Source organism: Salmo trutta, unplaced genomic scaffold (assembly GCF_901001165.1).
Source record: "Salmo trutta unplaced genomic scaffold, fSalTru1.1, whole genome shotgun sequence".
In the NCBI taxonomy this organism is placed as follows: Eukaryota; Metazoa; Chordata; class Actinopteri; order Salmoniformes; family Salmonidae; genus Salmo; species Salmo trutta.
Window position 1 is genome coordinate 134,739 of NW_021823509.1, and position 13,565 is coordinate 148,303.

Sequence of the window (13,565 nt, forward strand, 5' to 3'; positions counted from 1 at the left end):
TTGTCCCTTATTGAGGAATCAGACTAGACAGTGATGACTCTCCTCTTGTTCCTTATTGATGAATCAGACTAGACAGTGATGACTCTCCTCTTGTTCCTAATTGAGGAATCAGACTAGACAGTGATGACTCTCCTCTTGTTCCTTATTGAGGAATCAGACTAGACAGTGATGACTCTCCTCTCATCCCTTATTGAGGAATCAGACTAGACAGTGATGACTCTCCTCTTGTTCCTTATTGAGGAATCAGACTAGACAGTGATGACTCTCCTCTTGTTCCTTATTGAGGAATCAGACTAGACAGTGATGACTCTCCTCTAGTTCCTTATTGAGGAATCAGACTAGACAGTGATGACTCTCCTCTTGTTCCTTATTGAGGAATCAGACTAGACAGTGATGACTCTCCTCTTGTTCCTTATTGATGAATCAGACTAGACAGTGATGACTCTCCTCTAGTTCCTTATTGAGGAATCAGACTAGACAGTGATGACTCTCCTCTTGTCCCTTATTGAGGAATCAGACTAGACAGTGATGACTCTCCTCTAGTTCCTTATTGATGAATCAGACTAGACAGTGATGACTCTCCTCTTGTTCCTTATTGAGGAATCAGACTAGACAGTGATTACTCTCCTCTTGTTCCTTATTGAGGAATCAGACTAGACAGTGATGACTCTCCTCTTGTTCCTTATTGAGGAATCAGACTAGACAGTGATGACTCTCCTCTTGTCCCTTATTGAAAACCAGAACATGTCTTCCTCCTTGCTTCTTCTTTTACTCTTGCCCTTTGACCTCTCTTTTGTATCCATTTTTGCTTTCAATCTCTCCCCCCTCACCTCTTCTCTTCCCTTTTCCCCCCATATTCCCCACATCCCCAATTCCTCTCTCCCTATCTCCCCCTCCCCCTCTTCCCCCCCCCCTCTCCCTCCCCTCCCCCCCCCCTCTATCTCCCCCTCCACATCTGTCTCCCTCTTCCTCTCTCTTCCCCCCTCCCACTCTTTCCCCCCTCCCCCTCTCTCTCTCCCTCCCCCTCTCTCCCTCTCATCCCTTCCTCCCCCCTCACTCTCTCCCCTCTCTCTCCCTCTCCCTCTCTCTCTCTCCTCCCCCTGTCTCTCCCCCTCCCCTTCGCTCTCCCTCTCTCTCTCCTCCCTTCCTCCCCCCTCTCTCTCTCTCTCTCTCCTCCAGCCGTCTATTAACAACAATCCGTGGATGCTCCTGTACTTCATCTCCTTCCTCCTCATCGTCAGTTTCTTCGTTCTCAACATGTTCGTGGGTGTGGTGGTGGAGAACTTCCACAAGTGCAGACAGAACCAGGAAGTGGAGGAGGCCAAAAGGAGGGAGGAGAAACGACAGAGACGCATGGAGAAGAAGAGGAGGAGTAAGAGGGGGAGGGATGGGGAAGGAGGGAGAGAGAGAGGGGAGGAATGGAGGGAAGGAGGAATGGGGGAGGGATGGGGAAGTAGAGAGAGAGAGGGGAGGGATGGGGGAGGGATGGGGATGTAGAGAGAGGGGAGGAATGGAGGGAAGGAGTGATTGAGGGGGAGGGATGGGGAAGGAGGGAGAGAGAGAGGGGAAGAATGGAGGGAAGGAGGGATGGGGAGGGATGGGGAAGTAGAGAGAGAGAGGGGAGGGTTGGAGGGATGGAAGGGGAGGGATGGGGAAGGAGGGAGAGTGAGAGGGGAGGAATGGAGGGATGGAGGGGGAGGGATGGGGAAGGAGGGAGAGAGAGAGGGGAGGAATGGAGGGAAGGAGCGGTGTAGGGGGGAGGGATGGAGGAAGAGAGAGGGGAGGAATGGCGGGAGAGAGAGGGGAGGGATGGAGGGGGAGGGATGGGGAAGAAGGTAGTGAGAGACAGAGGGAAGGAATGGAGGGAAGGAGGAATGGAGGGGGTAGGGATAGGGAAGGGGGAAGGGAGATAGAAAGGGAAGGAATAGAGGGAAAGGGGGAATAGAATAGACATTGTATCAAGTGAACATACACTCTGAGAAGAAAAGGTTCCTGGAGTATCCTTTGGGGGTTCTTCAAATTGAAACTATGGGGGAACTCCTATAAGTTCTTCCAAGAACCCTTTAAATGGATACTCAAATAACCTTTTGAAGAACCTTTTGAAGAACCTTTTGGGGTTCATTTTTGATCTACCCCCCTCCCCTGTTAATATTAATAATAATATGCATAACAATAACAACAAAAATAAAATATTTTAGTTCTCAGTGTTTATTATGATTTTAGTGGCAAAGCAGAATAAAAAAATCTAAATATGAGGTAAACTCCAGCAGAGCCCCAAGTCCAGTGGGTATATCCTCTGTCCTGTTGATGTGCTCTGTATCCTCTGTCCTGTTGATGTTAATGTGTTGATGTTAATGTGTTGATGTTATCTGTATCCTCTGTCCTGTTGATGTTAATGTGTTGATGTTCTCTGTATCCTCTGTCCTGTTGATGTTAATGTGTTGATGTTAATGTGTTGATGTTAATGTATTGATGTTCTCTGTATCCTCTGTCCTGTTGATGTTAATGTGTTGATGTTAATGTGTTGATGTGCTCTGTATCCTCTGTCCTGTTGATGTTAATGTGTTGATGTTAATGTGTTGATGTTCTCTGTATCCTCTGTCCTGTTGATGTTAATGTGTTGATGTTAATGTGTTGATGTTAATGTGTTGATGTCCTCTGTATCCTCTGTCCTGTTGATGTTAATGTGTTGATGTTAATGTGTTGATGTTAATGTGTTGATGTTAATGTGTTGATGTTCTCTGTATCCTCTGTCCTGTTGATGTTAATGTGTTGATGTTAATGTATTGATGTTAATGTGTTGATGTTAATGTGTTGATGTTAATGTGTTGATGTTAATGTGTTGATGTTCTCTGTATCCTCTGTCCTGTTGATGTTAATGTGTTGATGTTAATGTGTTGATGTTAATGTGTTGATGTTAATGTGTTGATGTTAATGTGTTGATGTTAATGTATTGATGTTCTCTGTATCCTCTGTCCTGTTGATGTTAATGTGTTGATGTTAATGTGTTGATGTTAATGTGTTGATGTTAATGTGTTGATGTCCTCTGTATCCTCTGTCCTGTTGATGTTAATGTGTTGATGTTAATGTGTTGATGTTAATGTGTTGATGTTAATGTGTTGATGTTCTCTGTATCCTCTGTCCTGTTGATGTTAATGTGTTGATGTTAATGTGTTGATGTTCTCTGTTCCCTCTGTCCTGTTGATGTTAATGTGTTGATGTTAATGTGTTGATGTTAATGTGTTGATGTTAATGTGTTGATGTGCTCTGTATCCTCTGTCCTGTTGATGTTAATGTGTTGATGTTAATGTGTTGATGTCCTCTGTATCCTCTGTCCTGTTGATGTTAATGTGTTGATGTTAATGTATTGATGTTAATGTGTTGATGTTAATGTGTTGATGTTAATGTGTTGATGTTAATGTGTTGATGTTAATGTGTTGATGTTCTCTGTATCCTCTGTCCTGTTGATGTTAATGTGTTGATGTTCTCTGTATCCTCTGTCCTGTTGATGTTAATGTGTTGATGTGCTCTGTATCCTCTGTCCTGTTGATGTTAATGTGTTGATGTTAATGTGTTGATGTTCTCTGTATCCTCTGTCCTGTTGATGTTAATGTGTTGATGTCCTCTGTATCCTCTGTCCTCTTGATGTTAATGTGTTGATGTTAATGTGTTGATGTTAATGTGTTGATGTTCTCTGTATCCTCTGTCCTGTTGATGTTAATGTGTTGATGGTAATGTGTTGATGGTAATGTGTTGATGTTAATGTGTTGATGTTCTCTGTATCCTCTGTCCTGTTGATGTTAATGTGTTGATGTTAATGTGTTGATGTTAATGTGTTGATGTTCTCTGTATCCTCTGTCCTGTTGATGTTAATGTGTTGATGTTAATGTGTTGATGTTAATGTGTTGATGTTAATGTGTTGATGTTAATGTGTTGATGTTAATGTGTTGATGTTCTCTGTATCCTCTGTCCTGTTGATGTTAATGTGTTGATGTTAATGTGTTGATGTTAATGTGTTGATGTTAATGTGTTGATGTTCTCTGTATCCTCTGTCCTGTTGATGTTAATGTGTTGATGTTAATGTGTTGATGTTAATGTGTTGATGTCCTCTGTATCCTCTGGCATGTTGATGTTAATGTGTTGATGTTCTCTGTATCCATATCAATAATGATTTTGCAGTGTATGGTAATCGAACAGGTTTCCTGTTTTATTCATCAGAGGTGTAAGGAGTGAGAAGTCTGTGAATCCCAAAAACAGTCATTATACAGATAATTAACAAAACATGCACACGCCAGTATTCATACCTTGGTTTGTGTTCAGATACCTACAGACACAGAAGTGAGCAGTTCAGTCACCTGCACCCAATACAGCTAGCCTTCAACATATTGTTACAGCCTAAATATTGTTACCTTTTTGTTGATTGATATCCATTGAATTGTGTCCATTTTCTGTTATGAAAGATTTCCACAAATATGAAAAGATAGATGGTATAATCATGAAACAATATAAATTTAGATCATACAATGGACAAACCTTACCTTATATTGAGATCTTTACATTTGTCAGTTAAGTGCCTGCACCTGCTGTCCTTTCCAATTCAAATCCAAGTGTTTCAGTTGGGCAGTTAAGATCCTGCAAGAACCCCCAGCTACTAAAGAGGTTCCTCGATGAACCCCACCTCCTATGGGGTTCTTGGAAGAACCTTTTGGAGGCCGTTTTGAGTGCCAAGAACCCTAAGGTTCTTTGAAGAACTTTAAGGATCTTAGAAGAACCCTTGTTGAACAACACATTTTTACAGTGTATAGTTATTATTAAAAAGGTAGAAAGAGGTCAAATGACATGAGATTCATTGAACCAATTATGAGAAGTAGAAAAATAAGAATATGAAAGTGTGATTAAAAGTTGGGGAGGATGGAGTCAAACTGAAAGTCGGGGAGGATGGGGTCAAACTGACAGTTGGGGAGGATGGGGTCAAACTGAAAGTCGGGGAGGATGGGGTCAAACTGAAAGTCGGGGAGGATGGGGTCAAACTGAAAGTCGGGGAGGATGGGGTCAAACTGAAAGTCGGGGAGGATGGGGTCAAACTGAAAGTAGGGGAGGATGGGGTCAAACTGAAAGTCGGGGAGGATGGGGTCAAACTGAAAGTCGGGGAGGATGGGGTCAAACTGAAAGTCGGGGAGGATGGGGTCAAACTGAAAGTTGGGGAGGATGGGGTCAAACTGAAAGTCGGGGAGGATGGGGTCAAACTATCCTGGGAGCCGGAGAATTAAAGTAGAATGTTTAACTGGCCCGTCTCTGCAGGTGGTTTGATGTAATATATGATGATATCATTATATTACTATATGAGGATGGTCATTCATCACTTTAGTCCATTTAGGTCTATTTTACTTCCTGTTTAAGGAAAAGGATATTATTCATTTCTCTGTAGATTAGCTCATCCTTTCTTTCCCTCCCCTCTACTCGCTCCCCATCTTCCAACCTTTCTCTCTCACCTTCTCTTGCTTTCTCTTCACCTATCCTCTCCTCCCTCCCGTCTTCCTTCTTACCTCTACAATCCTCTATATCTCTCTTTTTCCCATCCTCTCCTTCTCACTCCTCTCTCTCTTCTCTTCCCTTCCACACCTCTCCCTCTCCTCTCATCTTTCCTACCCCTCCCTCATCCCCTCTTCTCCCCTACATCTATCCACCCTATCTCCTCTCCTCATCCTCCCCTCTCCCCTCTCTTCTTCATCCTCGCTCCCCTTCCCTCTCCCCTCTCCTCCCCTCTCCTCTTTCTCCCCTCCCCTCTCCTCTTCCTCCCCTCTCCTCTCGTCTTTCTCCCCTCTTCTCTCCTCTCCTCCTCTCCCTCCTCCTCCCTCTTCACCCTACAGAGGCCCAGAAGCTACCCTACTATACCAACTATAGCCATGGTCGTCTGATGATCCACACTCTGTGTACCAGCCACTACCTGGACCTCTTCATCACCTTCATCATCTGTATCAATGTCATTACTATGTCCCTGGAGCACTACAGCCAACCACAGGTATGGACGGGTGAGGGTTTGGTGTGTGTGTGTGTGTGTGTGTGTGTGTGTGTGTGTGTGTGTGTGTGTGTGTGTGTGTGTGTGTGTGCTAAATGCCAAATGCCATCATACATTCTTCTTCCCCTCAGTACTCTATTTGTCTTTGATCTTGAGATTGTACAGTGACATAGCTTGGCTTTTGAGGTACTGTCTCAACAAGGCTACAATGTGACCCTCACATTCAACAAATGATAACCCATCTCTCTTTCTCTTTCTCACTTTCTCTCTCTCTCTCTCTCTCTCCCTCTCTTGTCTTCCCCCCCTCTCTGTCTATCTCTTTCTCTCTTTTCCCCCCTCTCTCTCTCCTCCATCTTTCTCTAGTCATTGGAGACTAGTCTGAAGTATTGTAACTATTTCTTCACCACAACCTTCGTGGTGGAATCTGTCCTCAAGCTCATTGGCTTCGGGTTCCGACGCTTCTTCAAGGACAGGTACAGTAGGAAACACACACACAACACACAACACAAACACACACACACACACACAATACACACACAATACACTCATACAACACACACAACACAAACACAAAACACAACAAACAAACACACACACACACACAATACACACACAATACACTCATACAACACACACAACACAAAACACAACAAACAAACACACACACACAACACACACTATACACACACAACACACACACACAACACAGCACACACATAACACACACAACACACAACACAAACACACACCTGTTTTCTGAGTCATGCCTCCTATATATCAGATTACTCACATTACCCAGATGGTTGCCATGAAGAGTGACTATGATTATGGAAGACACACACACACACACACACACACACACACACACACACACACTAAGTGATTATGGAAATATCTAAGGCTTATTAATATCCTAATGCGTATTCATGTGTGTGGAATCACCTCCAGTGTAATTGTAATGTTTTAATGTAAACCACAGGAGAGGACCAGAACTGATGCTTTGATCAGCTCCTTTAATTACATATTATCTTCAACTTCTGTTTCCCCATGTAGATCGTGATGATCAACACACACACTGACACACACACACACACACTTACGTCCCCATGTAGATCCTGTTTAACATGGAGGTGTTACAGCGATGAGGTATTAGATAAGACTCATATCTGAATGTGCCTGATTAGAAATGATGGGTATTTGATGTGTTGTCTTCAAGTCCATATAGACTGATGAAATAGAAGGAGAGCAGATCTTTATTTGTCAAGTTTTAACCATGAAATTCCATCAGAAGTGTCAGCCTACCTTCAGCCACCTTCTAATACTCTACATATTACTGCAACGAGAGAGAGAGAGATCGAGATCAAGTGTTGTAGTGTCAATAAAAATTAAACATCATCTTAATTCTCTTCAGGATTTGACCCTGTTAACTTCCTATGGGCAGGTGGTATGGTGACGTCCCACCTGGCCAACATCCGGTGAAATTGCAGAGTGCGAAATTCAAACTACAGAATTATCAATATTTAACTTTCATAAAATCACAAGTGTAGTACATCTAAATAAAGCTTAACTTCTTGTTAATCCAGCCACTGTGTCGGATTTCAAAAAGGCTTTATGGCAAAAGCACACCATGCGATTATCTGAGGACAGCGCCCCACATACAAAACCATGAAAAACATATTTCAACCAGGCAGGTGCGACACGAAAGTCAGAAATAGCGATATAAAAAATGCCTTACCTTTGATGATCTTCTTCTGTTGGTACTCAAAGGTCCCAGATACATCACAAATGGTCCTTTTGTTCGATAATGTCCTTCTTTATATCCATAAAAACTCTGTTTAGATGGCGTGTTTCAGTCAATAATCCACCCAGTTTCCCTTTCTCAAAATGCATACAAAATGAATCCCAAACGTTACTAATAAACTTTTCCAAACAAGTCAAACAACATTTATAATCAAACCTTAGGTACCCTAATACGTAAATAAACGATAACATTTAAGACGGAGAATCGTTAAAGTCTTTACCAGAGACAAATACCAAAGAACGCGCTCTCAATCACGCACTTGGAAACACTACAGCCAAAATGGGAGCCACCTATAAAACTACAATTTCTGGCTCATTTTTCCAAAAAACAGCCTGAAACTCTTTCTAAAGACTGTTGGCATCTAGTGGAAGCCCTAGGAACTGCAATCTGGGAGGACTTCGCCTTATAATAAAAGTGACAGCCATTGAAAATAGTGGTAGGCTGAAATTCTTTTTTTGGGATGGTTTGTCCTCGGAGTTTCGCCTGCCATATCAGTTCTGTTATACTCACACACATTATTTTAACGGTTTTAGAAACAGTTTTAAACAGTTTTCTATCAAAATCCACCAATTATATGCATATTCTAACTTCTGGGCCTGAGTAACAGACAGTTTACTTTGGGCATGCTTTTCATCCGGATGTGAAAATATTGCCCCCTACCCAAGAGAGATTAACTGAATTTCCTACAGTAGCACAGTTGTATGTCTCTGACTGTTACATAAGCCTAGACTGCACACACACACACACACACACACACACACACACACACACCACTGTGCCTGGTTATAGTACTCCTCAAGCACTAAATCATTATCTAGGTCAAGAAACATTTACACCATCAAAGAAGTCTGGGAGGAAAATGTGAATGACTGATCTGCCGTATGACAAAGTCTGAAAACGTCTGTTTATGTGTGTGTGTGTCTGTGTGTGTACGTGTGTGTGTTCATCTGTCTGTCTGTGTGTACATGTGTGTGTGTGTGTGTGTGTGTGTGTTCATCTGTCTGTCTGTGTGTACATGTACATGTGTGTGTGTGTACGTGTGTGTGTTCATCTGACTGTGTGTGTGTGTGTGTGTGTGTGTTCATCTGTCTGTCTGTGTGTGTGTACACGTACATGTGTGTGTAGGTGGAACCAGCTGGACCTGTCCATAGTGTTGTTGTCAGTGATGGGCATCGTTCTGGAGGAGATTGACTACAATGCTTCTCTACCCATCAACCCTACCATCATCAGAATCATGAGGGTGCTGCGGATAGCACGAGGTACAAACACACCCATGCATGCAAGTACGCACGCACGCACGCACACACACACACACACACACACACACACACACCCTTCCCTTTTCACTTCCATACTAATGGAACACAGTAACTAGTGTTACACAGTAACTAGTGTTACACAGTAACTAGTGTAACACAGTAACTAATGTAACACAGTAACTAGTGTAACACAGTAACTAATGTAACACAGTAACTAGTGTAACACAGTAACTAGTGGAACACAGTAACTAGTGGAACACAGTAACTAGTGTTACACAGTAACTAATGTTAAACAGTAACTAATGTTACACAGTAACTAATGTTACACAGTAACTAGTGTAGCACAGTAACTAGTGGAACACAGTAACTAGTGTTACACAGTAACTAATGTAACACAGTAACTAATGTAACACAGTAACTAGTGTAACACAGTAACTAGTGGAACACAGTAACTAATGTAACACAGTAACTAATGTAACACAGTAACTAGTGTAACACAGTAACTAGTGTAACACAGTAACTAGTTGAACACAGTAACTAGTGTTACACAGTAACTAGTGTAACACAGTAACTAATGTAACACAGTAACTAGTGTAACACAGTAACTAATGTAACACAGTAACTAGTGTAACACAGTAACTAATGTAACACAGTAACTAATGTAACACAGTAACTAGTGTAACACAGTAACTAGTGTAACACAGTAACTAGTGTTACACAGTAACTAATGTAACACAGTAACTAGTGTAACACAGTAACTAGTGTAACACAGTAACTAGTGGAACACAGTAACTAGTGGAACACAGTAACTAGTGGAACACAGTAACTAGTGTTACACAGTAACTAATGTAACACAGTAACTAGTGTAACACAGTAACTAGTGTAACACAGTAACTAGTGTAACACAGTAACTAGTTGAACACAGTAACTAGTGGAACACAGTAACTAGTGTTACACAGTAACTAGTGTAACACAGTAACTAATGTAACACAGTAACTAGTGTAACACAGTAACTAATGTAACACAGTAACTAGTGTAACACAGTAACTAATGTAACACAGTAACTAGTGTAACACAGTAACTAGTGGAACACAGTAACTAGTGTAACACAGTAACTAGTGGAACACAGTAACTAGTGTTACACAGTAACTAATGTAACACAGTAACTAGTGTAACACAGTAACTAGTGGAACACAGTAACTAGTGGAACACAGTAACTAGTGGAACACAGTAACTAGTGGAACACAGTAACTAGTGGAACACAGTAACTAGTGGAACACAGTAACTAGTGTTACACAGTAACTAATGTAACACAGTAACTAGTGTAACACAGTAACTAGTGTAACACAGTAACTAATGTAACACAGTAACTAATGTAACACAGTAACTAGTGGAACACAGTAACTAGTGTAACACAGTAACTAATGTAACACAGTAACTAATGTTACACAGTAACTAGTGTAACACAGTAACTAGTGGAACACAGTAACTAGTGGAACACAGTAACTAGTGTAACAGTAACTAGTGTGGCTGACTGATTAGAAAGAACTAGGGAGAGGATTCCAAAGAGGGCTGTTTAAATTCTAAAGGTTCTGTTTTAAAGAGGAAGAGAACATCGCCAGTGGCTCTTTTAGCTCCAAACACTTCTATGGAAATTGCCATTTGATTCGTTCATCTGTCACAAAGGGTACAAGTCTATGCTTTAGCCACCCCAATTTAAAGAACTTGGTTATACAGGAGTCCCGGGGGGAGAGAACGGGGGAGGAGGGGGAGAATGAGGGAGGAAGGAGAGGACAGGGGATACATGGAGGAGAGAGAGAGAAGTGGAGACTTTCTAGTGCTTGTTAATGATGTTTCAGGGTGAGGCCAAGGTGGATCTCCAGGACTCCATATCCCAGAAGACAAATGCTGCTTCTTTTCCCGGGACAGTCTTGTTCTCTCAGTCGTTACTGTTAAAGTGGTAGAATGTTGCCCCGGGTTCTTTTTTTGTGACATGGGCATTGTGTAGATTCTCTAACCTCAGAATACCTATCATTCTATTCTCTCTCTCTCTCTTTTCTCTCTACTGTGTTTGTTCTCTACCAATGTTTCCCTTTTCCTCTCTTTCTACACGTTCTATCTGTTCCTCTACCCTCCCTCTCTCTCTCTCTCTCTCTCTCTCTCTCTCTCTCTCTCTCTCTCTCTCTGTCTCTCTCTCTCACTCTCTCTCTCTCTCTCTCTCTCTCTCTTTCTCTCAATTCAATTCAATTCAAGGGGCTTTATTGACATGGGAAACATATGTTTACATTGCCAAAGCAAATGAGGTAGATAATATACAAAAGTGAAATAAACAATACAAATGAACAGTAAACATTACACATACAGAAGTTTCAAAAGAATAAAGACATTGCAAATGTCATATTATGTGTATATACAGTGTTGTAAAGATGTACAAATGGTTCATGTACAAAAGGGAAAATAAATAAGCATAAATATGGGTTGTATTTACAATGGTGTTTGTTCTTCACTGGTTGACCTTTTCTTGTGGCAACAGGTCACACATCTTGCTGCTGTGATGGCACACTGTGGTATTTCACTCAGTAGATATGGGAGTTTATCAAAATTGGATTTGTTTTCTAATTCTTTGTGGGTCTGTGTAATCTGAGGAAAATATGTGTCTCTAATATGGTCATACATTTGGCAGGAGGTTAGGAAGTGCAGCTCAGTTTCCACCTCATTTTGTGGGCAGTGTGCACATAACCTGTCTTCTCTTGAGTGTCATGTCTGCCTACGGTGGCCTTTCTCAATAGCAAGGCAATGCTCACTGAGTCTGTACATAGTCAAAGCTTTCCTTAAGTTTGGGTCAGTCACAGTGGTCAGGTATTCTGCCACTGTGTACTCTCTGTTTAGGGCCAAATAGCATTCTAGTTTGCTCTGTTTTTTTGTAAATTCTTTCCAAAGTAATGATCTTTTTGTTGTCTCTCTGTCTGTCTCTCTGTCTGTCTCTCTCTCTCTCCAGTTCTCAAGCTATTGAAGATGGCTACAGGAATGAGAGCTCTTCTAGACACAGTGGTTCAGGCTCTACCTCAGGTGTGTATCCACTCAATTACACACACACACACACACACACACACACACACACACACACACACACACACACACACACACACACACACTATGCAGCGTATACACAGACACACACAAATTGTGCTTTGCCCTCTCCTGGCATTGCCAGATACCCATCTCTGTGCCCTATCCTTTATCCCTACCACTGAAAGAGGTTCGTTCTGAATAGGGGAGAGTGATGGAGGAGCACTGTCAATATCTCTGCCACTGACTTTTAGGCAGCATCCCAAATGACACCCTGTTCCTTATGTAGTGCCCTATTACCCATAGGGCACTGGTCATAAGTAGTGTACTACATAGGGAATAGGGTGCAATTTTGGACAAAGTCCAGGTAGAAGTGGGGCTGTGACACGTTGCCCTCCTCTCCTCTCCTGATGACTTCCCGACACCCGCTCATTTATGAGAATAAGACGTCTTATTTTTATTCACTTTTCACTTTTTATTCCCCATTGACTTTGAGCCAAAAGCAATTGGATTGTTAAACTTTGATCTGTTTTCGGAGGAGAATGTCATTTTATCTTACAGTCCTTTGAGAGTATCTCTGTCCCACTAGTTAGTATATACTGTTAATGTACACAGGCTTAGAAACTCCTCTCATTTGACTTGATACCTTGGGGTGTTTTACCAGGTTTGCTTTGTATCTCCTTAGATAGCAACACACACACACCCAGATACACCTACGCAATCTGGTACGCACGCACGCACACACACACACACCCAGATACACCTACGCAATCGGGTACGTACACACACACACACACATACACAGGATAATACATCTCCCTGCATTCTCCCTGGATTCTTTTCTGCATCAAATTGATGAGCTTTTTATCCATGTTCTTTTCTTTCAGCCAATCTTTCCCTGACAGGCCTCACTGGTTTTCCATTGTTGTTGTTGGGAGGGTTGTTTCAGTTCAGGTCCATTTCTTCTAGTGTTACAAGCCAAATCACCCATATAACCATTAGTAAGGTCCTTAGGGGGGCCTTGTCATGTCAGCCTGGTTATACCTCATGTTCAAGGTTGCCACTGTGCTTTCCACCAGTGCTTTGACTCAGTCTACTCAGACCTGCTGCACTGTATTTCACTCCTTGCTGTGGGGGTTTATCTGTCCTTATTGAGCACGGATTGGCTGAATGTCTCCCAAAGCAGGAAGTATGACAACCTTTATTGACTGCTGATTGGTTGACTGTCTCTGTATTGATTGTTGATTGGTTGTCTTTGTGTCAGGTGGGGAACCTGGGCCTGCTGTTTATGTTGCTGTTCTTCATCTACGCTGCTCTGGGGGTGGAACTGTTTGGAGAGCTGGGTGAGTCTGTTTTAATAGCACCTTAAAACAGCTAACAATAATAGAACATGTACTGTACTGAATAAAAACCTCTC

At 42.1% G+C, this 13,565-nt stretch overlaps 1 protein-coding gene across 1 annotated transcript in view; it reads left to right on the forward strand.

Moving 5' to 3' along the window:
- The first annotated feature begins 1,203 nt into the window (after window positions 1-1,203).
- Window positions 1,204-13,565, forward strand: part of LOC115191196 (voltage-dependent T-type calcium channel subunit alpha-1I-like) — a 41,214-nt gene continuing 28,852 nt past the window's right edge. The window contains exons 1-6 of the mRNA XM_029749137.1: window positions 1,204-1,372; window positions 5,871-6,022; window positions 6,383-6,492; window positions 8,946-9,079; window positions 12,078-12,148; window positions 13,413-13,491. Of these exons, the coding sequence (XP_029604997.1) occupies window positions 1,204-1,372; window positions 5,871-6,022; window positions 6,383-6,492; window positions 8,946-9,079; window positions 12,078-12,148; window positions 13,413-13,491 (715 nt within the window). The remainder of the gene's footprint in view (window positions 1,373-5,870; window positions 6,023-6,382; window positions 6,493-8,945; window positions 9,080-12,077; window positions 12,149-13,412; window positions 13,492-13,565) is intronic.